This window comes from Hippocampus guttulatus, chromosome 16 (genome assembly GCF_054856545.1).
Source record: "Hippocampus guttulatus isolate MCC_2025c chromosome 16, RoL_Hgut_1.0, whole genome shotgun sequence".
NCBI lineage: Eukaryota > Metazoa > Chordata > Actinopteri > Syngnathiformes > Syngnathidae > Hippocampus > Hippocampus guttulatus.
In genome coordinates this window covers 808089-835634 of record NC_141276.1, presented here as the reverse complement: position 1 = coordinate 835634, position 27546 = coordinate 808089, and the positions used below count along the sequence as shown (strand labels likewise).

The 27546-nt window shown below is 46.2% G+C and overlaps 3 protein-coding genes across 6 annotated transcripts; 1 reads left to right on the top strand and 2 right to left on the bottom strand.

The window, feature by feature from the left end:
- Nucleotides 1-84: 84 nt before the first annotated feature.
- LOC147192283 (vesicle-fusing ATPase) lies at nt 85-15051 on the bottom strand. 3 transcript variants are annotated; one of them, XM_086133050.1, is made up of 21 exons: nt 14694-15051; nt 13283-13368; nt 12217-12316; nt 11857-11896; nt 11270-11436; nt 11045-11155; nt 10706-10781; nt 10233-10388; nt 9902-10101; nt 9649-9814; nt 9481-9555; nt 8016-8203; nt 7144-7239; nt 6913-7069; nt 6567-6700; nt 5687-5833; nt 4669-4803; nt 4337-4450; nt 3955-4010; nt 3654-3715; nt 85-2889 (listed from the first exon to the last, which is right to left on the bottom strand). In XM_086133050.1, the coding sequence occupies exons 1-20, from the start codon at nt 14703-14705 to the stop codon at nt 3685-3687; spliced, it is 2247 nt and encodes a 748-aa protein (XP_085989176.1). In that variant the 5' UTR covers nt 14706-15051; the 3' UTR covers nt 85-2889; nt 3654-3684. The 3 variants fall into 3 exon arrangements, with proteins under 3 accessions (XP_085989176.1, XP_085989178.1, XP_085989177.1); XM_086133052.1 differs by lacking the exon at nt 14694-15051 and adding an exon at nt 13690-14655; XM_086133051.1 differs by lacking the exon at nt 3654-3715 and having other exon boundaries at nt 14694-15040.
- Nucleotides 15052-15407: 356 nt separating this feature from the next.
- On the bottom strand, nt 15408-23429 carry LOC147192282 (cyclin-dependent kinase 5 activator 1-like). Its single transcript, XM_086133367.1, has 3 exons — nt 22816-23429; nt 20844-21448; nt 15408-19841 (listed from the first exon to the last, which is right to left on the bottom strand). The coding sequence occupies exons 2-3, from the start codon at nt 21357-21359 to the stop codon at nt 19350-19352; spliced, it is 1008 nt and encodes a 335-aa protein (XP_085989493.1). The 5' UTR covers nt 21360-21448; nt 22816-23429; the 3' UTR covers nt 15408-19349.
- Nucleotides 23430-24394: 965 nt separating this feature from the next.
- On the top strand, nt 24395-27333 carry rpain (RPA interacting protein). Of its 2 annotated transcripts, XM_086133369.1 has the most exons (7): nt 24396-24583; nt 24660-24851; nt 24918-24990; nt 25596-25707; nt 25791-25854; nt 26358-26498; nt 26938-27333. In XM_086133369.1, exons 1-7 carry the CDS (start codon nt 24506-24508, stop codon nt 26965-26967), a joined length of 690 nt encoding a protein of 229 aa, XP_085989495.1. In that variant the 5' UTR covers nt 24396-24505; the 3' UTR covers nt 26968-27333. The 2 variants fall into 2 exon arrangements, with proteins under 2 accessions (XP_085989494.1, XP_085989495.1); XM_086133368.1 differs by having other exon boundaries at nt 24395-24583; nt 26358-27333.
- The last annotated feature ends 213 nt before the right edge of the window (nt 27334-27546 follow it).

Sequence of the window (27546 nt, the reverse complement as noted above, 5' to 3'; positions counted from 1 at the left end):
TGCTCACACCCACAACGGCAAAACCCACCCTTTTTTAGATACTCTGTCTTGTGAGACTTCACCAACAAACAATAAACAGCAGGATGATTTTTTTTTTCTGTGCATCTGTGCTTTTTATTGCAATAATACATCTCACACACACACACACACACACACTTGCACGCATACACAACAATGTTGTCAATGCTTAGAAGAAAACAGACTTTGGACATGAAGCAGTAAACACCATTCATGAGGTGGAAAGGACAGGAAAGTAAGCACTACCTGATTTAAGGAGTAAATTCTTCATCACACATCAAACAATGGTCATCGCAGTAACTGACAAAAGGAATACTCAATAAAAATGTCGTGAATAATAACAAATGATATTCACCCAGTAGAATTATTCAAGTAAATAAACAAGCGAATAAAATTAGCCTGGACAAAAATGAGGGCATGGTTAATATTGTGTTTGGCAAGCATGTGAGGCAATCACCAGAGCCAACTTTTATAAGCAGCTCAGCAGCACATTCAGTTCCAGGATGCATTGCTAGTTTTGAGATTCCTTGGTAGCCTGCCCAAATTCAAGGCATGTTTTGATGGACGTAGTAGTGGAGCAGCCCAGGAAAAAAAAAAAAAAACAACAACCCCCTTTTTCTTTTTTTCAAAGTAAGTGCAAAGTTGTTTTTCTCTAACATAGTACAGGTGGCACAGGATTGTTTGTGTTTGCTTGTTTGTTTGTTTTTACACTTTGATCCTGTCTGGAGGAGATCAAGGCCTGGTTGGCACCGAATGTCTTGAATTTCCATAAAAAGAAGACACAAGTGATGGGGTTTGGTCCCGGTGGCCCTTGTCCATCCGACCCTGCGAACTTGGGCCCCCGTGGCTCCTTATCTTAAGCCGTAGGTGTCAAACTGCGGTCCCGGAGGGCCGCTGTCGCAACACGCCTGATTCAAATGAACTGGTTCAATGTCAGGCTTGCGCAGAGCTTGCTGATGATCCGATCATTTGAATCGGCTGTGTTGCAACGGGGAGACTTGGGAAACATGCAGGGCGGCTGCCCTCCAGGACCGCAGTTTGACACCTATGTCTTAAGCCAACAGTCTCAAACTTGGGTCTACACGGTGATTTGAAACTGGACCGGCCAATTGGCGCCATTGACCTCCCGCTGGACGTTGGGAAAGCCCCCTCGTTGCCCTTCTTTAAAACTCCTCTTGAAAAACTCCTTTTTATTGTTTGGCTTTTGACTGAGCGTGAGACTTTTTAGTTGGACTGTTTTTGTGCTTTCTGCCGTCGCTGTTATTGTTTGTTGCTGTATGAGTTGAATGATTTTGGCCCAACGTACAGCACTTTGTATATAGCGCTGGTTGTTTGAAAGCGCCCGAGAAATACAGTTGAGTTGAGAAAAAAAAGCAACCCCCCTCCTCCCCGCCGACTCTCACTCTCACTCTCAGAGTGATTGCCTCAACAGTTTGGACAACAAAATATTGAGAGCATAGTCAGTTTTGTTCCAGGTAAACTTAAGCCAGCGCGTACGCACTTTCATATGCATACACACGCGGCGTTTCGCTCCTAACACATGCAGGCAGGGAGACGCAAACTCATGCTTCCATGAGGAACCACTTACTTTGAATATCTTGCTTTTGTTGTTGTTGCTATTTTTTTGTTCAGTTGTGGTTTCACGTCCATCTTAAAAGCTGCGTTTTCCTTTTGCATTGAACACTGACGATGCCAAAGCTACACTATTTTTTTACTAAACTCTACTGAACTGAACTGCACACAACCGACACGCCACAATCCAACATTCACCTCCAACTATTAACTAGCCCGATGATGTCACGATATATCCGGAACGCCAAAGGATCACAAAATCGCACTATTATATAGTCCGTCTCTATACGTAATTTGGAAAGAACTTGGATCATTTCAACGATTCTCAATATACTGCCTGTGTTTATATATACACTATGTACTTTGGGCTTAAGTTGGCCTTGGACACGTTACAGAGAATTAAAGGCTTAACATTTACACAGGGAACAAAGTGCGTTTTGCTTAGCCACGACATGGTCACTGCAATCCTCTGACAGTCCACAAAGCAAAACTATTCGGTGCGGTATTTACGTCCGTTTTAGTTGCATTCTCTTTGTCCTGCCTTCTTACTTTGTATGTACAGCATCATACTGACTCGATCAGGGGTGTCCAAACTATGGAGGCCGTTTGCGACCTGCCATCCATTTCTCGGCGGCCAGCTCTCCCCCTGTACAGTATATGCATGTATGTATGTATAACTTGGTAACATTTTCCTAAACGCCTTAAACAGAAAGCTGATGAACAATACAAACAATGTTGGATTGCTTTCTTGACCGACTTTAGCACGTTTAAAACATTTAAAACATTTGAAAGCGGCCCTTTCATCCTTCCACTTTTCTGTACGCAGCCCTCCAACAAAAAGCTTTGGACACCCCCGGACTATAACTTAGCAAGACAATAACAAATACAACGCCTACTACACAAGAAGCGAAAAATACAGGTTGCTTTTTTCTTTAGCACGATGCACAAAATCACTTTTTTTTGTTGTTTTTTTTTTTTTACAATCATCTCTTGCAGTATCTTTCCAGATAACAATTCAATGACAGTACGACTTCCTGTAGACTGCAGTAATGACGACAAATATACTTTGGTGACGGGGGTGACACGTGGGCAGTGATCAAGATATTGCCTATGGGATCATGCGGGGACAACGGGGGGGCGTCTTTTACCAGATTGTGTATTTAGAAAGAGGGACGGAGGAATGACTTGGTGGACAAACACGACGACGTCTTCTCCTCTTCCTCATCCTGTTTGCGGCTTGTTGATGATGAAATAGTCGTTGCGTTTCCGAAGCCACTCTACTCATAAAAGCTGCGATCGCTGTAAAACACACAAAGTAGACATGGGCAATTCTGGATGGAGATAACGATGCCGTTTACAATACGGTTTCTTTCTGGGCAAGGACACGCAACAAGCCCATAACTGCATTTAAGTGAATTACATTGTCAAGAAGAAAAAAAACGCCCTCAAATTTTCTAATAGGAGAAATGCCGGTGCCGTTTGGCATCTCAGTGTTCTAATGTGGCTTTCTCGTGTGTCTGAACAGTCTTTTTAAGCCCCGTGATTGGCTGCTGCTCGTCGAGCCACTGCCTGTAACAGGATGCATTTAATTCAAATATTTCCATCATGAAAATTAAATGGAAAAAAAAAAACAATAAAGAGCATAGTCGAGTGGAAAAAAACAATCCAAGCATGTTTTTTATGAATGACAGATGTATGCAAAAAAATAAAATAAAAAACACCCAAAACATGGAGGCAAAAGGCGTTTTAAAGCAAGACCGCATGACTTGTTGAAAAGAGCATTTGGCTATGATTAAATTGACCAATTTGAGTCAGCGTGTATGGAAATTAGAAATGGATGGAGGGCCCCTAATAGCCCCCCGGCTCGTAGTTTGGACGGCCCTGCGTTAGGGCTACAGTGGTCGTTTAATTACCAGAAGGTGCGACGTTAAAGGACATACGCAAGCAATCTCAAGACTGCAATCAACAGCGGAGAAGACAGCGTCTGGCTACGATTCCAAAAGGGCTGAATTGCATTTTTCCATTCGAAGGATTCTAAGGGCACATTTTGTTGTTGAGCTTACCAGCGCACAGTTGGAACCACTGAGTGGCGGCTTAAATGCGGATTTGATTGCCTTCATTCAACCTGATGCAAAATAAAATGATTGGTGAGGAAAGGCACTGCAGTTGGAGTCACTCTAACACACACACACACACACACACACACACACACACAGGCACAGGCACAGGCACGGGCACACGGGTTCGCACAAGATGGAGACAGCAATGGCAAAAAAGTGAAGCAGGTGATCCCAAAACAAAGAAGGTTTGAATTGAGGGATGTGGCTGATTTTCTTTTTTTTTTTTTTCCGTAAGCATACTCACGCCCCCTCATCTCGCAGCAGCGACAGGAACTTTGTCACTCGGTAATCTTGGTCCATCTAGAGACAACAAAGTCAAATGTGAGTGACGTACAGTCCAAAGTTTCAACAAAAAAAAAAAAGAGTCCAAACATCAAAATGTGTCATTAGTGTTTGGTTGCTTTGGCTTGAGTGTTGACATGAAATTGTCTTGATTTTGCGATTTTTCTTTTTTTTAATACTATTTATAATACTGTCCACATATACAGTGTGTGTATATATATATATATATATATATATATATATAATTGGAGAGCACGTGCAGACTTTGCCGGTGTAGCGTGAACTATACAGCAGTTCCATATAAATATGAAAGACTAACGAGTTCATTTCAGGTGCGCGTGTACCTGCAGCGACATCTCGATAAGCACGAGGAGCTTCTTAATGCCGATCCAAACTCGCTTTCCTTTCAGCTGTTGTGCGATGCTGGCCCTCTCTTTGTCTGTGAAGCTGCCCAGCAGCTGCAGAAAAAAGGAAGCACGGAATGTGAGCGACGCCGCCGAGAATCTTCAAAAGGGAATGCTTTGAATGCGACTGCACAGGAAACAAAGTGGCATTTCGTTCAGCGGGAACCAAGGTTATTTTATTTGTGCATTTTTCAATGGCACGCGCCCGCGCGACTGCGTAGCTCTCGGCGAGCGCGTGCATCGTTCACTCAAGTGTCCGTGTGACTTCGTACCTCTAAAGCGTCAACAAGCTGCTCCCCGGTCGAGATGTTAGGGATGTGGATGGTGGTGCTGAAGGCGTCCAACATCTCCATCTCCTGGAGGACGTCCTTCCTGCTGGTGGTGCCAATGATCAGCAGTTTCCGACCCTGAAGGAGAAATCGGTTACGATAACTCTTTTGACACGCTAGTTTGTTTCTTTTAAGATAAGATAAGATAAGATATCCTTTATTTGTCCCGCAATGGGGAAATTACAATCAGAATTCAGAAAGGAAAAAACGCTGGGTAGGCAGAGGGAAAAAAAAACCACGCTCGAACTATCCTCTTCCGAGGATAATTTAAGTCCAGGATAAAAAAAAGACCCTAGCACAGAAATAAGCATATGACAGTTACAACAAGTCACAAGACATAACATGTAATAAGGGGGAGGATGAATGGGAAGGGGGGGGGGGGTTGAGAGGGGTAACTTTCCTTAAGTTTAGTCATAATTTATTGATGTCAAACCAGTTTTTCATGTACTCAATTCTTTTTCCACAGTCGTCAGAAGCGTTTCAGATTTTCTCCAGAGCAGTAGAGTGATGTGTCATCGGCAAATAAATAGTTTTGAAACACAGCAGGTCTCATTTATACAAAATATGAATAGTTTTGGGCCTAGCACGGACCCTTGAGGAACCCCATGAGTGATCTTCAATCGATTCGCTTTTACGTTGTTGAAATGCTGGTATCTACTATCTGAATAACTTTTTAGCCATTTATACGCTACACCTCTAATGCCAAAGCTCTCTAATTTATTCCACAATATATGATCTATGGTATTTTAAATCTAGAGAAATCCCATTCATTTCTTGATCCTCTATTCTAGTGGCTATTGCTTCCACAAGCTCCATCGCTGCCTTTGAGGTGGTCTGTTTTTCTCTGAAGCCATCTTGATTTTCACTTAAATGAAGAAAGTTAACAAGTCGGCATGCAAATGGTTTTTCAAAAAATTTCGACAACAGTCGTGATAGCGGTCTACAATTAGTGAACTCTGACCTTGGGTGGTGCCTTCTTCAGGAGCACCAACAAGGCTTGAAGAACCAGATTGGAGAAACGCGGTCCGATTGGGACGTAGTCGAGCAGACGTTCGATGTCATCAACCACCAAACAGCTGAGCTGGGATTTGTAAGCATCATCAAAGACCTAAAATCCAGGGAAAACAGGATCGGAAATATCAGCTGAATTTGCATCCCTGATTTTCTGACCCGAAGCGGTTTGTCGGCTTCGGGGCGCCGTTTGCGCCGGGGCTAGCAAACTAGTTTTCATCTTTGCCTTTCAACAGCGGCAAGCAGGACAAGTGTGTGGAGACTGAACTGTTGAATTATTTAAGCGGCTCGGATAATGGATGGATGTTTGATTTTTTTTTACCCATACGTAGCAGTCACAATATGGTGAAAAACAATCCACACCCTGTGCACTAAATAATCCGCCAGGCCCGCGACTGTGAGTAAGTGTGTCCACGTGCACTCTTCCGTCATGTAATAAAGCGATCCGCTATCTTCATGACTGTATGCCTAACAAATGAACGAAGATTTGCTGATGTAAAAAAAAAAAAAAAATGGCCTCACCCTTTCAAAAAAACAAAACAAAAACAAGCCAAATGACAAGAAATGGGAGCATATAGAGAAAAACTAATGAGGAGTTTGGATTCTACATCCGAAACTGCCCTAGAAAACGCTGCTGGCTACTTGACGCAATTTTTTGGGAGGGGAGCAGTCCAGTGTTATGAGCTGGGCTTCTCAGTGGCATTCATTTGAGCCCATGAAGGTTTTTGTTTACTGCTTCAGAACGACTCTTTTGTGTTTGGGTCCTTTCTCTCAAGCTCCAAAACAGCTGACGTGTTCGCTCACAAAAGGTTAAACAGTGCGTCACTAACCTTTTTGATGGCCTGGCACTTGGAAATCTCTGAGTGTCCAATCATCTTGTCTGGAGAACAAATCTTGATGAAGGGGAACTGTGAGTCCTCCGCAATCTTGGCTGCCAAAGCTGTTTTTCCGCTGTGGGGCGGACCTGGGGGTACGTTTGACGAGTGAGACATTGGACAAGTGAAATGATGTTTTTTGTCGCCAGCGATAACCATCTTACATGCTTCTTTTACGTAATACGGTGCCACTGGGCAAATGTTGCCAACGTCGGCATCATAGAATATGTGTGAGAGTGAAAAATGACGTTTTTTTGGTATTTTTGCAAGGAGCCGCCCGGTCAAATGGGCAAATGCTGACCCTCCAGCAGCACAGCGACCAGCGGTGTGCGATCGCTGTTCTTGGTCTGCTGTACGAGCAGCTCTCCATCACCCAGGACATGGGTAACCGGGTCGCCCCATTTGATGATGCCATTCATGGTGTAGCTGGAGTAATCCTCCTGGTTTGTACCAAATGCCTGAGGGGGGAACAAGAGGAATCAAATTGTAATCCGCATCCCAGGTCATCAATTGAAAAGCAGATGAGACTCACTGGTTTAATGTCATTGTTGAGGGATCCCAGGAAGTCATCTCTGGTGACCTGCAGCTTCTCTGCCCTCTCCGTGTCAACCTCGACGGTAGATGTAGCCTGGGGGGGGAAAAAAAAACAATCCAAATGTCGTATAGAGACGCTAACTTATTCGAAACACATCTCGCAGCAAGATGAATTTTCGCTGCTATTCCACCACAAACGATTCCCATCGTAATCACTTTGTACTCAAAGGGGAGCGTTATTGTTTTTAGAGAGGCAAAAGCTTTTCCTGCCCCGCTAGTGCATGACATCCATTCAGCAATTCTTCACATTTTTGCTGCTATTCAAAACTAGGGAAGTGGCAAAAAAAAAATACATGTTTGAGAAGAACTGGCTGAAAAAGAGAAGACGTGGTGGACCACCAATGCACATTCTGAACATTCTAATGTCGCCAAACAATCGGTAAAATGGTCTTGAAAAATTCCCACCCATTTTTTTGGACGACTTATCATCCATCCGTTCATTTTACGTCCACTTTATAGATGCAGATATACTGCATATGAAATGTTCACGGTATTGAAATGCTGAAATAGTGGACAGCGGCAGCCCTTCGCGTCTCCCCATGATCCTCGGTCCTCGACATGACGAAATTGCTCCTCAAACGCTGTTTTTCGAGGATTGTATGGTGCTCAAATAACAGCATCGGAGGAATATAATTTGTCATTTTATCGAATTATCCTGGATTTCGGATGAACAATCTGTTTTATGGAATACATTTCACTGAATCGTGAACAACCCAACCGAAATGAAATGAGATCACGTTTCAACGAGCGCCGTGAAATAGACGTGATGAAAATCAATGCGCCCATATTTCTTCCAAGCGCCAAACTGACCTTGATGTGTCGGTTCATGGCGGTGGACTGGGCGGCCCTGACCAGCCCCTCCAGCTCCGCCCCGCTGTAATTTTTGGTTTCGGCCGCCAGCTCTGGTATGTTGACATCTTGCGCGAGCAGGTTGAAGCTTTGCATTTTGTTTGTGTGAATGGTGAGAATCTGAACGCGACCTTTCTCATCGGGAAGACCTGGTCGGATACGACGGCGACAAGGTGACCGCTAAGTTCAAGTACGTTTCGTAGTTACAAATAACAACAACAACAAAACACACGCACACATCATACATATAAGACGTGAACCATCAGCAATGGTGGCCGTTCCAATGACGGCAAACTTAAAAAAAAAAAAAAAACTAAAAACTGACGGACTGTGCACACACCCAAGTGGTCTTCGTCCATCACCGTAATCATCACTAACCGGGTAAGACCACCGGAGAGAGACGAGAGCAAAATATATGGTGCGATGGACTTTTATTATCTTCAATTTATATCCTACTGCTTTACATGGCGCACATGGAATGTGATATTTTGTTTCTTCATTAAATGCGTGCCGCAAAGAGAAGACCGTAAATATCGATTGTAACGACTCTGTCTTATCTTTATTTTCGTTTTCACGGTGTCCCACGATGGATGAGCGATCAGACGTGAGTATGTGGCGTGGTACTTTACCGAAGTAGATACGCCGCTTGTGCGGCGAATGCGTGTGACATGCTAAGTCAGAGGTGGGCAAACTACGGCCCGCGGGCCAAATCCGGCCCGTTGGGTCTTTTTAATCCGGCCCGCCGAAGGTTGGTACACAATTAAGGTTCGACGTCAACAACTGCATTCATTTCATTTGGACAGTTACTTGAAGTTGCAGAGCATAGGGAGGAAGGGGGAGACGATACGGAAGCCCGCGGTAGCGCCAAGTCAAGCAACAGAATAATGTACTCTTAAAGTCTGAAAAACGTGCCAAAAATGCAAAATACTGCTTTTTAAATAAAGAAATCCAATTAATATGATGTCGAATTTAGTTCACCCTTTTGATCCGGCGCTCCATAATATTTTCTGGTTCTCATGTGGCCCTATGCAAAAAATAATTGCCCACCCCCGTGCTAAGTGGTACGTTCCCTACGCCACCAAAGAAGAAGAAGAAGAAGAAGATCTGACGGCCTTAAAATAGCCCTGACAAACTGTAATAATGGCAAAGACACAAGCGTGGTTAAAATAACGATAACGGAGCGATGGACAGATTTGGCTGGCATGAAATCATGACAGATTGACGACGTCTGGTCTGGCCTCTGGCGAATGCTTTGATTGAAGAGATTTGTTTGACTTCATCTTACCCCAGTGAAGGTCGAATTGTTTATTACTTGCTCAAAATGTGCAATTGAATGTCACGCACCCGAAAAACTGCGCTTTCGAATCATTTGGAAAAGACAGGACAGGCGACGGGGGACCGCGAGGCCAAGAGGAAAACCACTTACCAATTTCCATCTTGACCTCAAACCTGCCGGGCCTCATGAGGGCGTCGTCGATCAGGTCGGGCCTGTTGGTCATCCCTGGTTGAAAACAGAAATAGCGATGACGGAGAGGAGGAAAGGAAGCATCCGTGGAAAAATAGTCGAAACCGAAATCAGACAAGTGTTATTTACCAATGACCAGGATGTTGTTCAGTTGCTCCACGCCGTCAATCTTGGAGAGGAGCTGGTTGACCACGGTGTCGTGCACGCCCGTGCTGCTCGCGCCCGTGCCTCTCTGCTTGCAAATGGCATCCAGCTCATCAAAAATGATGATATGAAGCCCGCTGTTGGCTCCCAGCTAGTCATGGCGGCGATGAAAAGGGCCAGACACGTTAAACTTCACGTTTCTGAATACGTAAAGGAGAACAGCCGGCCGGCCGCACACCCGCTTTTGCTCGTCCTCCGCGTCAGCGAACAACTTGCGGATGTTGGCCTCGGACTCGCCCACATATTTGTTGAGGATTTCCGGGCCGTTGACGATCTTTGGCTCGCGGGCGTTCAGCATTTTGCCGATCTGCCTGGCCATGAGGGTTTTTCCACAGCCCGGCGGTCCAAACAGCAAGATGCCCTTCACGTGCTTACAGCCTGGACGCAGAACACCAAAGGAATAGTGATGAGAAACATCCGGAAGGCAAAGAGACACAAACGTGAGTCTGCCTCACGAAGGATGTTACCGCACCGGGACGGCCGACAACGAAACGGAGGCCACTCCTTACCCATCTGCTCAACAATGTCTGGAGGGAAGACCCGAGAAGCAAAAGCTCTCCGGAAAATGTCAGAGAATTCCTTATCCAGACCCCCGATGCCCATTTTCTCAAAGTTCCAGTCCGGGTTGATGATTGTCTGACGTGCCTCCTTGGTCTTTGCCTTACCTACAAAAATAAAAAAAGTACTCGTATAACAAAATAAATAAATGGAATCACAGAGGCACGCGTGGCATTTAAACTTCCACCAATGTTACTCAGATTGTCGGACAAATTTGATAACTTCAAATGTCTTTTAACTCAAAGCAGTTCGACACATCGACGCGCCGCGCATTGCTGCCATCTTGTGGAGACAAAAGGTACCTCGCGAGGGACTCCTGAAGTCTCTCAGCGCATTCATTCCTTGACAATGACGAAGTCACTTCCATTCATGGCTACGTGTTGTTTCGAGTGTTTTGTTTTGTTTTTTCAAATACGAAACATACCAACAAGTGTCAAGGATGAGCTCTCCGCCTTCTCAAAAATCACCTGACTGTTTCCCACCAGTAGCCCGACATCGATCTGTCAAAGGGAACGGAGGAAAACTCAGATTTCAAACAAGGGGGACCTTCAACAATCGAGATGGATTTCATGTCATTTCCTTTGTTTTTCATTTCAAACCTCTATGGAAATCTCAAAGAGATCACCGCGGACAAGGCATCCTTTTCGATAACGCCGAGAAGGTGTAGTACAGCATTAGATGGAACAACGGAGCAACCGCCGCCAAAAAAACAGCTCGAGTTGCGTTGATAATTCAAGCGCACGCTATGCAGGTGGGCGCGTACCTTCTGCGCTTTCTTTCCAGAGGCCGCTTCGCCTTTGAGGATGCTGGCATCCATTGCCTCAATGTCTTTGACAACCAGTCCAAAGAGTTTGTCGCAGAAACTGAAGACCAGCTGAGAGGAAAACGGCACAGGAATTGTTTGCGGCACGAAAACGAAAGCGCGCCACGTGTCGGAATCAAAGCGTCCCGCACACTTGCGCCCGAATACGACGGACAACAAATAAACCTGCTGCGTGACAGAAAAGCCCTGGCTGTTGAACTTCTGGATGAACTCGGCGGCCATCATATCCGAGTCATACGGTGAGGAGTCGGTGCTCTTCTTCTGCAGGAAGTCAATCTCGATGGTCATGGCACCGATGCACTGCCTGGACTTGTCGAAGTTGTAGTTGGACACTGAGGACAGACATTTAATACCAATACCGAAACATTCCATCGCAAACGTGTCTTGTTTTTTTCTAATGACTATGTTCATCCATTTCCGATGTAATCAATCTTACATTGTCAGAAGTCAAGATCAAATATTGATATCTTGGAATCATCACCCTTATTCAATTATTCAACTGTGCCATGAAAAAGTCTTCTCAAAATCTTTCTTTTTTTTTCCCCCCCCTCCCGCCCCAATTTAATTTTTTAATTTTTTTTACCTTGGTTAGCTTACTAGGGATAGAAAACCTCTTTTAACTTCGCAGCAACTCTCAACAACAACGTGACAGTTTTGATGATGTGTGATTTGGGAGACGGTCAAGTCCAGTTAGCAATCCTCCATTTGGTGTGCAAATGTTGGACACCGATTGGACGTTCAGAGTGCAATACCTTCCACTTCCTGGCCAATGGAGAGACCGGCCCATTTCCGCTGAAAAACAGACCAAGGAAAGAGCAAAATAGGACAGTTTGCGTTGTTCATCTTCGACCGACAAACGCGTTGCTTCCAGCAAATTTGCAGCTCTTTTTTTTTTTTTTCTCAGAGTAATCAAAATGCATTTGCCGAATTTTGGAAACGCTATTTCATGCCCAAAAAAAAAACGTCCGAGTGACATTTGTAAATCGCCCTGCTCTCTTGAGGCTCGTATAGGACAAGAACAAGGCCAACTCAACAAGGTTATGTCCTCTCAAGGATCGCATCCCCACAAGAATTTGTGGCGTCACATTTTCTGCGGATGTTTGGGCGAGTACCTGTGGCAGGCTGAAGGCAATGGAACCGGGCGCCACGGTGTGGTGGGTCTTGACGGTGAACACAAATTTGTGGTTGGGTGTGATCTTCACAGTCACGTGTCTGGAGAAAGACAGCGAGCGTTTTCAACTTCAAGACAAATACATCATGGAGCAACATTATCACCCCATTTCTGAATCCTAATTCATTTGCTGGTTGCATTTTCTGCAGGGGCAACGTGAAACTATGTGCTGGGGTTTCCTTTTGTTTTTTTAAAGATATAAAGTTTGAAATGAAGACGTTTCCGCCGCTAATGATCCTCCATGAAGCGTTTCCAGTTGCTCCAGAATGCTGCTGCTCGCTTCCTGACTGTTACTCGAAAGAGAAAGCAAATCGCTCCCACTCTGGCATCCCTTCACCGGGTCCCTTTTTAGAAGATCATCATCATTTGTTTTCAAATCTCGAAACGGCCCGGCCTCACCGCCCCCGGTGCCGAAGGTCTGCATGGGACACGGCACGAGGAGAGACCAAGCGGAGGCTCATTTTTGTTCTTTGGCTTTGGTCTCAGCACCAGACTTGATTTTTAGTTGATTAATTGACTGTTTTATGGTTTGTTGTTGGATGAATGATTTTTGCTCCATATGGGGCCCTTTGCAGAAAGCGGTGGTTGCTTGAGAAATACACTCGAGTGGAGTTGTGTTGTGTTGTGTTGTGTTGCATTATGGCATCGACAGACATGATCGAATTCCATCATTCAGAAAACGGTGCGACATCTCATCGCCATCAATTCTGGGCCGCCTGTCTCCATCCGATTTGTTCAAATGTCGAATCAATATTTCCATAGGAAATGATGTCATTTGAATGCATGATATCCAGTGTCATAAAAACCTTCAATCGCTCCGCTGACACATGCACTCATCCATTTTCCCCAACCGCTTATCCTCCCAGTGGTCAAGGAAACACGATTGCACGTAGCGAAAATGACATCTGGCGGTAATCAGCTCGCAAAGAGCAAAACGTGAGCAGCGTTCGCATCTTTATTGGCACGGAAAGAGAAAGACGGGTGTGCCGAGAGTGATGACGACTCACTGGCCGGACTGCAGATCCTTCTCGCTGACCACGGCGCAGTTTGTCAGCGACAACTCGTCTGTCGGGCATCGTGCCGCTTGCATGGTCTGCAAAGGGAGACGCGAAGGAGGAGGGGCAGGAGAAGACAATTTAGCCTGATTGTGGTGATTTGAATGCAGTCGCTTTCCATCCGTTTTCATCTCGTTAAATCAAATGAAAATACTTTGACTCGGTCGGTAGTAAGCGCCGGCCGATGGAGAAATTCCAACGCGGTGTACCGCGGTCGAAGCACATGCTGCGGTCACCGCGGCAACCGCATGAAGCAATCCGACAGTGCCTCGGACAGCAAAGATCCTTATTTCAAGCATCAGGCCATCGTTCGGCCATTTTCTGTGCCACTTCTCCTCACTCGGGTCAGGGGTCCATACCACGAGCTGATTTTGGGCGAGAGGTGGGGCACACCCCGGGGTGGTCGGTAGTCCATCGCGGGGCACACGTCAGGACCAACAACCGTCCACATTTCCATTTACGGCTTCGGACGATGATGGAGAGTCTTCACTTCTCCTCACATGTGTGGTAAGAACAGACAAATTCCACACAGGTGGGCTCAGAGCCAAACATTGAAACCAGGGCCGCGCTGAGCTGGTTTGTTGAAGGGAGTATACCTCACCCCAAATAGTTCAAGCAGTGGAACAATTCGACCCCCTCAAGATATTCGTGACAATGTGAGCTTGACCTGCTTTTTGCTAAAATGCTACGAGAAGCAACTATGCGGTTTGTCCACTAAAACAACAACAACCACGACGGTGCCCTTCGGAAGACACACAGCTTGCGTTCAGCTAGATCATGTTACCCGACGGCACACAAGATAAACATGGACTCAAATCGACGCACGGCGACGCCGAGCCACCCCCTCGAACGCCTTTCCTGTGCTCATAAAAACCGCTGCGGAACGAAGGCGCTCGTCCAAACAATCCCGTCAGCATCAGCACCACGGAGGCCGCACACGTCCCTGTCGAGGTGCGCCCTCAAATGCTGCACGTCGTTCTGTTCGACGCGCCGCCAGCGGAAGGCAAGCTTCTTATCAGTGAGCGCTTTTTACGCAGCAAGCCTCGGTTCAAGGGCAAGCAGCTCCCGGGATTAAGCAGCCGCGCTGCTGCTTTTTTTTTTTCTTCCGCTAACTCGAAACGCCTGGCGAATCGCGTCTCGCACGTTGCGAGCGCGCGCGTGAGGCTGCGGCATCGAGTCCGTTTCAACAAATAAAGACGAACACCGTTCGCAATGACATTGGCTTGGCCGCATCCCAAATAGTCGGAGCGAGCAGTCGGTCCGACATTTTGCTGCCCGGTTTATCTGGAAAGCAGGAAGGAAGCGCGCGTTCGTCCAAAAAAAAAAACGCCATAGAGAACACGATAACGTGGGCTTATCTTACCCGGGCCGCCATCTTCACGGTTTGTGGTGGAGCAGTGATGCAGTAGTAGCGGTCCCAGAAGGTTCATAGGACGGTGGGGGGGAGTGGGCGTGGGGGGGGGGGGGGGGCTTGAGGCAGACTTGACAGCAGATGGCGTTGTTAAGCGTAGCGCACTGTTCTTCCATTGGCCGAATCAAGCGGAAGCTCGCACACCGGGATTACACCCCCATTAGCTCGCGTGCTCTGGTCCGGCCTCCCTGGGCGGCTTTGGATGACGTGCCAGCAGGCTCACGTGTGCACGTCAAACGCATCTTTTGAAGTTCAATATGGAAAGAAAGAAAGACATCCGAATCCAAGATGTTGTCCAAAGCACACTACATTGAGAAATGTATACAGAACGTGAGAATATGAACTCACGCTCACGACAGCAATTTTCGACTTGCTTTGAACGTGTCGCATGTTAATGACGTTGGTCGCGGTGCTAGCGTCAGCACCGCGGACAGCAACGCTCGTCCACGGGTCTCTCACGGTTTTGTTTCGAGATAAATTCAGGGTCATCAACCAAATTCGGTGGAAAATTATAGCCATCGACATTAGCATTACATTTTGGCTTATGTAAAAAAAAGTCGTCATATGTATGGTACAATACTGGCAGCAATGGGGCTACCAGGGAGCTCAAAAGCGAGGAAGACCAAGGCAGAAATGGAAAAGGAGGAAGCAAGGAAGACATAAAAATTGCTTGTAAATGTTTTTATACAAAGTACCTGTAACAGCTGATCCATTTGTTCTTTCTTGCATACATATTCATACATCCACAATAGTAACAGACTGCAGCATCCGTATTCTAGTAGCACTAGTAGCATTAAACTTGAACAAAGATTCTTGTTACACAATATTGTTCACAAATGGAAGGAGAGAGAAACAAAAAAAAAAAAAACCCCAACATTGTAAGTCTATCATCATCATCACACAATAGTTTTTGTCTTGTAAATGTTCCAAGATAAAATATGGCACATATTTGATGAAAGATGATTGAGAGGAGTGGGAAGGGTGTCAACCCGAGTCTTCGGTCCCGAGGGCCGGTCCTCTCAGTGGCCTTTCTTTGTGGCGTTCATCATTTCATTGCCGTTTGGACCAAAGCGGGTGGAGTCGGTTTGAAAAAACAAACAAAAGGAATGAATCGTCTCCATACATGCGCGGCACTAAATGTGCCGGCGAACATTTCCGACTCAAGGTCGGGCATCATTTGCTCTCGTATCGATTCAGAAGCATAAACCGGGTCTTACGTGATCCTGCACTGTCAGCTTGCATGAAGCCATTTGTTGACCCTGAACAGATTCAAGATGAATATTTGGCGGTCTTATCTTGTTGTGAGAGTAATTGGCATTTGAGGGTGTGTGTGTGTGTGGGGGGGGGGGGGTGAATCCATCATTCGAAGAGAACAACCAGCCTTTTTACACCTGCAAACAATAAGACCGCTTTAAGCGCATTGCTTCATTTTCTTCCCCCATAGTTGCACGTTTGCTTTGCTGGTTTCCCGTTTCATTCGTGTGATCCCGTTGCATGTGCTTGGACATAATTCAACACTTGATTCGTTTTTTCCAGCCAGGGGACCGCAGACAGCCCCACAGCCAAGATGTCAAGCGAAATTAGGTCAGGTGTGAGGTGTGAAAAAACGTTAACAGGGTGGAGCTCTGAACATTTCAAATAGCTGCATAATATTTTTTTTAAAAAACTCATTTTCATAATCGACAATATCGGCAAGCCTGTCATTGTATCATACAGACCTCCTGTACTTTGTATCATGAGGCATGTCACCTCAACTGCCGGCACGTCGAGAAATGCTACTTTTTTTTTTCCATTCAAGCGATGAGAAACAGGAGAGCAAGGTCATGTAAGCAAGTGTGATCATCGTTCTTCATGATATGCATAATATGTCACATGAGGTTCGATTGTGGCTCCGGGCTACATTGTCTTGACACCGCGGTCAATCCGTTATCACCAGAAACACAAAAGTAGAGCGAAAACGTCATGGCTTACAATAATGGAGAAAGCCGATGGGATGAATCTCGAAGGCAATGGTTTGTTTCTTTCTGGCCAAAATGATTATACGGTAGATATTGATTTTTAGAGATGGGTATAATCAGATGAAGTTATCGTTAGCAAGTCTGAGGATAGCTACCTTGTTATTGAGATCACACTTTGTGTGTGAAATTGGTACGACTATGGACGAGCCTTTTTACTTAGCCCAAAGCTTAATTGTTGGTGTACAGGACAGGAAAGCTGCTGTGCCTGCAAGGGGGAGACAATCTTAATCTCTTCCATTTTTTGTTCATACACCCTTTTCCGCCACGCTTGTGCTCGTGTTCGTTCCAGGCCAGTGCCCAGGTTAGCAGCAGTTCTTTCTTTTTTCACCACCCAAATTGGCTCGAGCTCTGGCGCTCGAAACTGGTGCTTGGGCCAGACTCTGACACCAATTACCGACTTGGCACACACACACACACACACAAACCATCTTTTCGAAAATGTTTGAATTGAATCTACATCCATATCCACTCTTTTATGCTCCCTACGTGGGCTCGAAATGATACACGTCAGGTAGGAAGTCGTTTTGCTCTCAGTGCCATTCAAGTGGTGGCAGCATTTAGGAAAAATAGGTCACCTTTTTACACTTGAAAAAAAAAAGTGTTAGCTGACGCACAAACAGGCCTGCGGTTTGCAATGCTTTTAACTTTCTCACTTTTCTATAAAAATGTCGACCCTTTCTATCCTCTTGTCATTCTAGACAGCACCAATATGGACCTAAAGGGAGAAAGTGCATGTGGATGGGGAGTTTTCAAATAAAACCCCATTCTGGATATGCACCGGAGGGTTCTATTGCATTCTGTCATGTTTTTTTTTTTTTTTTTTTTTGGGAAACATTTAGAGCCATTTTTCTAAACGATGTGTGCTCTTGCTGTATAGATTCCAAGCAGCATTGCCTAATACCAAATCTGTTTTAAAAACTGTACCTTATCAGTGACGCCACAACTATTTTATTTAATGTGGGTATGTTGTGTGGTATGTTTTTTTTTTTTGATTGTATGCTTTTAAAGTTTCAACAGTAGGCCTCACAGCCAGCGTTGATGAGTGCATTAATCTTACGCATGAGAATAAGGAATAAGGTTAAATGGAGTTGGCAGTAAGCAGGTGGTCATGTGCAATGGCATACTGTATGATGTGAGCTCATGCAACGTAATATCAATATTCCTGCATCTGCATGTTTACATTATTCATCCCTACTGATATAAATAAACGTTGTCTGGCGTTTCTAACCTTTCGAGAGAAAAACACTCTTCGACTCCTCGGGATAACCAGTTGCCATTTTTCTTGTATCTCCTTCAAACATAGGACGGGAAACAGCTTATCGGATGCATGACCTGAGCCAGTGACATCTTTGTTCATATCAAATTTCGAAATCATTTTGGCCCAAAATACACAATAATATACAGTATCTATTTTTTTTTTTTTTACCTTGGATCCATTTAGGTATCAACTGTCACAGAAGTCATCAGAGGCAATTAGATACACCAAGCAGGTATTACCAATACTGTAATAATAATCGTCAAAATAAGTTTAACCCAGGGTCCCCAACCTTTTTTGTGTCACGGACCAGTTAAGACAAGTACAGTACATGCTTTTCGTGGGCTGGCAACCATTTGTTTTTTCATTGCTTCTAAATTGCCAGTTTTAAAGCACTGGTACGAACAACAAAGAAGACTATAGAGTGACGAAACGTTTTCTTGGCATAGATTTTGTTTGCATTGGTTCCAAACGGCGTTATTCTACTGTACAACAAATGTAGAATAAAATAAAATGGCACAATGGACCAGTCAGGAATCATAAATACGTCCGATAATGTCAACAGAATAATTTTGAAGTTACGATTTTACGCGCAGCGTTAGCATCATTGCCACTTGCAAATGTGGCACGACGAATCGCTGCTTTCATCTGGTGGCGACGAAACTGCGAATGCTCACGTGGGCGGGCTGTGCAAATTCTGCTCGAATTTCCTGCTTTCCACTTGATCACTGCGATTTGTTCAAATATGGTGTGGCCTTGTTTTGACGACGGCGTTCTGGAGAGACCGCGAGGGGAGGAACTTCCCTTGTCCAAATCGCTTCAACTTCGAAAGTCACGGCTGCCCATCGGCTTCGTGCTTGGATGTACGTTTCGTCAATTTGTTACTTCACGTTGTGTTCACCGCTTCATCTTGCCTTTATTGGCCGATTCTGTTGATTTCAACTTGCAAAGCAATGTGAGAAAGGGGGACTCCGATCGGCTAGAGTCGCGCACGTTCCCCACCTCACGTCTGATGGAGCAAGTTTGCTCACAAGTCGCAGGTTTGTCGTGGTTGGGGACCACTGGTTTGACCCGCAAGGAAAGATTAGGGGGGGGGGGGGTTTGTTTTGTTTTTGGTGCCTCCTTGTTCTTAACTCATTCACTCCCAAAGACGTTTTTAAACGTCTTTTCAGACTTGGTCCAGAATTGGCTGGTAGCGAATGAGTTAATAACCAACTGGTGTACCGTGCCATAAAACATTAGAGACGCCAGACAACACCGTTGTTTCAAAGTAGCTTCAGGCAGCATTCCACCTGTCCTCATCATACCAAGGCCCGCAGTTCCCACATCCATCTTTTATCGGTCGAGACCTATAAAGAGTTTGGTCTTCTCCTCTTCTTTCTTGCTCTCATTCTTCAGGTCGGCAAACACCTGGGTGAAGAAGTGGGGGTCGGTGTTGATCTGGAGCATCTTGCCGCTCATGCGGTCGATGATCTCCAGGCAGCGGTCCCAGAAGGCCTCCTTCTCGGCCTCGACCAAGAAGGGCTTCAACGGGTAGGAGATCTCGTTGCCCATGTAGGAGTAGGACAGGTAGAGGCATGTGAGCAGCGAGGCCTGCAGCTCGCGCTCGGAGGCCACCTCGGCCGAGACCACGTCGCGGCACAACATGTAGAGGAAGACCACGTTGGCCGGAGTGATGAAGCCCTGATCCTGCCAACCCTGAAGGAGGAGGGAGCGATCGACGCTGCGCAGCCACAGCACGGGATCGGTCGGCGAGAGACGCTTTAAACGGTAACAACGCCGGCACAGGAATTCTCCCAGGCTGCGCATCAGCTCGCTGGTGGAGGCCTGAGGGATCGGGTAAGGGCAGGCGGAAAGGGAATACAACAATTTCCCAATGGGTAAATAAGAAGCAAGATACCGTTAGGGAGGGGCCGGCCGGGCAGCCTCCTCGGCCAGGGTGCTCTGCACCTCACACCTGAGACTCGTCAGCTCATCGCCCACCTGTTGCCTATCTGCTCGTTTGGACTGCTACAAACTGACTCACAGAGCATTCCTCTGTGCAAAGCTCTTCAATAAACTACGCCAAGTCTACCAGTCCAAACGAGCAGATAGGCAACAGGCAGGCGATGAGCTGACGAGCACCCTGGCCGAGGAGGCTGCCCGGCTGGCCCCTCCCTAACAAATACATCACGTTCGCTTGAGAAATGCGAACGCGCTCACAAATTTTTCATTCACATCATTCACGCTGAGAGAGGCCATACCTGTCACATTTACACAGCACCGTTTCATCACATGATTCTCATTATGTCAGACGCTGTTATGTTATCATGATGATCCTCATCAAGTTATTACTTATGCTTCAGTTCAGACATCAACCTGTACTAAATAAAGCAAATTAAAATCATGAACTCGTACTCACAAATGACTTTCTCGGGGGTTCGGTTTTGTTGAACACAAAGCTATTATTCTGTTACATGCATGACAACAGCTCGATTCAAAGGCTTATTGTACTTTCCGCCCTTTCGTGGAAGAGCATTTCATTGTTTTGCCTGTCACTCCACGTTGACGGCATAGATAGGTCAACATGTGGATCTGATTTTTTTTTGTTCATAAATAACTCATTCAGTACCAGCCAATTCTGGACCAAGTCTGAAAAGACGTTTAAAAACGTCTTTGGGAGTGAATGAGTTAAGGGAAATTGGCTCATTTTTCTCGGCACACCTGACGGTTGGAAATCACTGAAGTCTATCAGTTTTTGCCTCCAGTATTTTGGGAAATAATACCTTATAAGACCTTTCAAAGTCTCAGCTCAGCCTCCGAGAATAAGCCGTCAAGAAAATGCCTTACCTGAACGATGACGCGCTTCGGCGTACCGACTGCAGTCGAGGGCTGGATCCCGGAGCCGGTTAGGGAATTCTTTTTGGCGGCGACCGTGGCTACGTTAATGAGGGTCTTGGAGGCGGGGAGGTGGGAGGAGGTAGTCAAGGCGGCGGCTGAGGGATCCTGGCCGGAAGAGTACGAGGACAGATTTGCACAGGACTGAGACTTCTTCAGCTTCAAGCTGTTGGAAGCCGAATCAGAGGCGATGACATCATCCGCGTCCGGCGAGCATCCTTTCCCGCCGTCGCCGCCGTCGGACTGCAGCTTCTTGGAACCCTTCCTCTTCGCTGAGACGGCCACGATTCGTTTCCATGGCAGCACGCTGATGATGGAGGGGCGTTTGAGGGATTTGGCGGCGGCTGCCGCGGCGTCCTTGGCGTTCTTGCTGTTCTGGACCGCCGTGTAGTGACCCACCGCGGCCGGGCCGTCCTCGAACAGGGCCGCCTTGCGGTAGCTGGGAGAGAGCGAGAGCACGGTGCCCATGGTGCCTGGCGAGGGGCGGTGGAGTGACGGAGCGCTGAGGCGAAACCCCTTTGTTTGGAAAAGAGCCAAAGTGTCTCACCTTGGCCGATCTGTGAGCAGAAAGCGGTCCCGTCAGGCATTCACCGAAACGCGCGCAAAAGAGCGATCCGCCATGTCGTCCGTCCCCCAGAGAGAGATGTGAAAATCCCGATATTGAGCTCAGATTGGCTCCCGACGGAAGATGGCCGTTTCCACCGGGATTCGCGGTCTCATCGTTACTATGACAACCGGGCAGTCTCCGGAACGATCAAGTCAAAGGAAATACCCTCCGCGTTGTTCCGTTCAAAATCCTGGCACCGAAGAGAATGCTGTCATTCGAGCCTTTCAATGTTTGGATGCAAACCGTATATTTGTATATCTTGTTCATGTAACTCCCCGGGGGTACTCCTGAACATCCCATTCGCGTTCACGTCGGAATTTAACTACACACTTGCACTCGCTGTTAAACACACACTTTTCCCCAAGCGTATTTTGACCCACGGGATGGGGGCGAAGCTGGACAACACTCACAATCTTTCCCGGGTCAAATTCTTCACCAAATCGGGCCAAGGCGCAGTTCACTGCATCGAGTAGTTTTACTCAGTTCCACACAAGATACACAATTTAAAGCAAATTTCATTTTCACTGAAATCAAATTCCAGTGGAGGCCACGATAAGGCTAACATAGACGTCTTGGATGTGAACGTGCAACGCTCATTCAGCGATTGGAATTCGCCAAGATGCAACCACTCATGGCAATTTTTCTTTTCTTTTGCAAAAATAGTTATCTACTTGGATGGCATTCCTTCACAGGGAGTGTGTGGGGGGGCGGCACAGGAGGCTGGACAGTTGGGAGTGGGGGCATGTGCCAAATGTGAACCAACCGCTGGATTGATTAAAAAAAAAAAGAGAGATCACAGAGGAATTAAGTTTCCATTCCAGTCAATGTCATGCAAACGTGAAAGTAAAATGCTGTCTGTCTGATTGGCTGGTGACCAGTCCAGGGTGGATGCTGCCTGTCTTTTGCCCAGGATAAACATATAGAAAATAGATGCTTGGATTTTTAGGATGAAAGCGCATGCACACGCAATCCGTCAAACAAATTTCCATCGGATGCTCACCCATTGAGTTGAATTCACGTTTGATGCGGTCAACTATGCTGTCTATTGTGGCTCAATTCGCCAGAGCGCAAACCTGCAGAGCTCAGCGGCGTTATATAAGAATCAAGCTGGGCCGCGGACGCGCGAGGAAGAAAATGTACGCAAGCATCCATCTTAGCTTCAAAATGAAAGCCTTGAAAACAAGACACCCCCCGCCTCCACTTTTAGCACAATATATGCACAAGCGTCACGTCGTGTCGCATTTTGCATCGCTGATGATCGGTCATGTTATTGCTCTGTCGCATTCGGATGAAAAAGAAATCGGACTGCTTTCCTACCTGATGCCTAATGGACTCCTCTCGCGGCGTCCATGGAGCCTTGTGACCGCCGTGTCGAAATCCCAGACCTTCTCCTCGGTTTTCACGCAAGTCGCCGTGATCCGGTCCGTGAAAAGCCCCCCACCCCCCTCAAAACAGGACCGATTTCTATTCCCCGCGGGCTACTGTTTCCCCTTCATTTCATCTCTCATTCAACAATTTCGCGTTGTGCTCAAGGGAATACAAATGCTCGAAACAGAAAGAACGAGGTGTGCTGGGATGCGAGTTGGAAAATGTCCTCCATTGAGAGCCGAAAATCTACACGGTCACGCTTATTTCGTTTTGGGGTTTTTTTCTCTCCCCTCCCCAGATACTCACATTGCGTACGGAGTGCAAAAACCAAAACGAAATATCGGAATGGCAAAAACGCGTAAAACACAAAGAAACAGCAGAAAATGGCCTCTACAAATTCCCAACATAGACATCAGTGTCTGCCCTTGCAATCCTGAGAGAGAGCGAGAGAGAGAGTCGGCGCTTTGATGCGGGAGTCGGCAGTGATCGGGGTTGGATGGAGGAAGCAAATGCCGTCTTTCGATTGGCTGCAGAGAGGATGCTGCCAACGCCGCTGCAGTTTCCGCCGCCGCCGCCGACGACGACTCGCCGTCTGTGTCGCAACCTGGCCGATGAAGTCATTGGCAGTCCGTCGGTTCCGGCCTCTCGCAACCCATTCGCTGTCCGAGGTGCTGACCCAGCCGAGCATCTTTGGCACAACTCTTTCATTATTCTCATAAACATTGTATAGCACCATATTGGATTAAGTGTTGCCCATTTGTTATCCTGCAAGGGGAAGTCTCCCATCTGCGGCGCTTTCTCAAGGTTTCGCATATGATTGATACTAGCGCATCGACCTCACAGTGCAGAGGTCGTGAGTTCCATCCCGGCTCCGGCCTCCCTGTGTGGAGCTCGCATGTTCTCCCCGTGCCTGCGTGGCTTTTCTCCGGGTACTCCGGTTTCCTCCCACATTCCAAAAACATGCATGGCAGGCTGATTGAACACTCCAAATTGTCCCGAGGTGTGAGTGTGAACGCAGATGGTTGTTCGTCTCTGTGTGCCCTGCAATTGGCTGGTAACCGGTTCAGGGTGTTCCCGACCCACTGCCCGAAGACAGCTGGGATAGGCTCCGGCACGCCCCGCGAACCGTGTGAGGATCAAGCAGATCAGGAAATGACTGTGAGAGAGTAACTGAATGAAAGTTCATGTTGCAATTGTGGTCATTGTGGTTTTCTTTGATGAGTTAGGCTGGTTGTTTTTTAAGATTATTCGATTTTTTAATGTATTTATGTAAACATAACATAACATAAGATAAGATAAGATAACATGACATGACATAACATAACATAACATAACATAACATGACGTCTTCCGCTCGTCATAACTTGAAAAGATCCTGATCGTGACACACCCTGTCACAGTCATACGTTCATTTTTGTAATTATCTGAAATTTGCTGTGACGTTACGAATTTCATCGACAAAATACGCTCACTTGTCCGACGTCTGATAATCAACTTCATGTCCCACAATGCAATCCTTCGCGGCAAACATTCACTTCCGGGTTACGTCACGGTCTTAAAACCGCTTCTGGTTTGTTTGTGCGCAAATGTTGTTCTCCTGACAAGCTACTTTCGGTCAAGCCGCTTGGCATTCGCGCTGATGAACATGGAGTCTCTGCAAAGACATCGCTCGCTTTATAAAGGAACGACTCCGCCGTGGAAAGAAACATATCGCAAGGTGGAGTGGATTCAACCGGTCGCTCCGGCAGGCGAAGAAACCGCGCTCTTCTATGCTCACCCTCTATTTTTGACAGCGCTGTGTGGAGAGGCTCAAGAGCCGCCGGTCGAGGTTGCTTGACCGATATCGCAACATGGGCGAGGGCCTCAAGTGCGGCGGCCCGGCGACGTCCCTCGTCGTCCAGGAGGTCATGGCGGAGGAATGGACGGCTCTGCAGTCCGAGGATCGCAGATTGCCGTCCTTGTGGGGCCCGGGCGGCATTGCGGAGGTACGCGATGCTTGGCCCCCGAACAAATCGCACGACAGTATTGAACCGTGACGTCTTTCTCAACAGATGCACAACGTTATGAAGGATCATGACGAACTGGCGGTTTTGGCGGAAATCCAGCAGGAGCTGCTGTCTCGCGGTAATGCATTGCACACTTGCAGCCAAATATGCTCATCGTCACGTTCCCAACTCAAGAACCCTTTTCTTCTTTGGAAAATGATGAATTTTACATTGAATGACTGCTATATGTTCACTGAAGACCAAAAGATATGTTTTTTCAGATATTCAATGCTTCAATCCTAATTTAAGATTGGGGCCAAATTTGACCCGTTGGGATTTAAGGGTTTGAGTAGCAGAATTTATAGGGGCCAAATTTGACCCCGTGGGTTCTCCAGGGCTAAAGGTTTTCGCACCGACCATGGAGGCAAAGTCACTCTTCCCCACACAGCAGGCTATTCGCTCAGGATAATCTTTCGGCGACATCCAAGTATCTTGACTTTTACTGGATTTGATGGCACGGGAGGAAAATTCTCTCATTCGACCCGATGATTGTTATTGTCTCATAAACGGCAAAAAACACCTTAGCTCTGCTTACATTTTCTAAGCATTTTACATGCTTTACTGTATCCGTGAGCGACAATTGAGTCTTCCATAGAAAGCAATGATTCTGAAAGGAAACTTGAAATACCCTTTGCGCTGTTGCCGTTTCAAATGCGTGTTTTATATTTTCCCCCTATGCTGCAGAAATGTCTATTATCGAAGAGTACGAGAGAAACCAAGAATTTGAGCAGCAGTATATCTCGTCTGTTGCGGAAGGGTTGGAAGAGGCTCTCGTTATTTGCCCCACGTGCCGCACGTAAGTCCAACGGGATTGGGTTTGTGGAACACCGAGGGCTTGTGTGACTTGTTGAGGGCTGATGCTCATCTTGTGTTTGCTAGGAGCTACTTGAACATCAGCAGCCATTTCATCTCTTGTCCATGTGGACTGTACATAAATACAAAGGTTTGTAGAATTAAAACAACAACAACAAACTCCTTCCTATTACTTTTGCGTTCTCATCCGCATCTAATCATCCTGGAACAAGACACGCTTCCTCCTTCCGTGTCTAAAATCATGGGGAATGTAGTTCTAATTCACGTTGCGCTCCGACCAAATTCAAGCTGAGCGTTTCCGATTGCGCGTTTGCGGTGTTACGAAGTTGGACAGACGCGAGGTCGATGACAAAGGCGGCTTCCGGTCGCTGCCTGGACCGAGCACAAAAACTTTGATCACGATGAGTGCATTGACTTGTTTACTGCTGTCGAGCTGCCAACCAAGATGGCGTTTAGCATTAGCCAAACTAAGAACACACTCACCGGTCACCAGATTGACAACTTTTTTTTTTTTTTTTCTTAAACTTGAAAATATTACTGAAGAAATGTTTGTGCCTTTCAGAAAGACAGTAAATTTAAGTAAGAAGAGATCTACTTTTGCTGAAATTGTGTCGTCTTGTTCACCGGCTTTAGATGAAGAACATCACCGCAGATGTCCTGCGGAATCTTTTGGAATCCAGAGTGACGGAGCACATGGAAGACTGCCCCTACAACCCTGTCTTTTCATTAGCATCCAATGCAACCTCCTCTCCCAACCTGCTGATAAGTTGCAAGGTACGTTACTCGGTTCCAAACTTCGTAGGTACCGATGGTTATAAGTATTAGAGAGAGTGTGTGTGTGTGTGTGTGTAATTTCAAAACACAGTCTTTGTTGATAAACAATCAGCAGCTTGTGTGTCAGCTAGTTTAAAATGGCTTACCTGCGTCGCATTGTGGCCAAAGGTAGAACGGTAGGCGAATTGTTTTGCTGACTTACCGGCACCTTCTTCAGCATGCGGCATCAGCAAGTTGGGCAAGCGTGACAAAATGATTCCTTAGCTTTTTCTCCCATGCTCGACAACACGGGACGCTGAGAGGACCGCAAACTAGTTTGCGGCGTGTCCTTTGTCGCCAAGAAACGTCGTCGTTTGGGAACATCGTAAACCGAGGATCCGCCTGTACAGGTTTCTTGTTTTTAGCACCTCTTCACAGTTTCTGTTTACTCTGCTTTCAGGCTTGTGACTACCTCGCCATCGTCCTATGACTTGGAACACACTAAATGAAAGATTTGATTTAATGCTCATGTAAATCTGTTTAAATAAAGGTTATTTTTCTAATACTTAATTCAGAAGTATTTCGTATTAAAAAAATAGGTTCACAAAATGCCTTGAACCACTTAATGTGAAGTTTAAATTGGGGAATTCGGGATATATTCCCCGATGTAGATGAGTTAGAATTGTATGGGATATGTTATATATTTTTTTTTAATCTAATAAACGCGGTACAATTATGTAATAGTTTGAAGTACCGGTACATTGTGTTGATCATAAAAATGTCAAACTTTTTTTTAATTCACTCAATATCATTGCGCAACAAAACAATGTCCAATAAACGTTGTGTCATTGTTGAATTTTGTCTGTTGGTGTTTTGTTGTTTTTCAACTCAAATGCCATCGATCAAATATTCTGACCCAACTGCTCCAACGCTAAACTGGCTGTACAGTGGATATAATAAGTTTACACACCCCTTTTTAAATGCCAGGTTTTGTGATACAAGAATGAGACCAAAATGTTTTTCACCCTCAATGTGAGGGGAATGGGGGGGGGGGGGGGGGGAGTAAAAA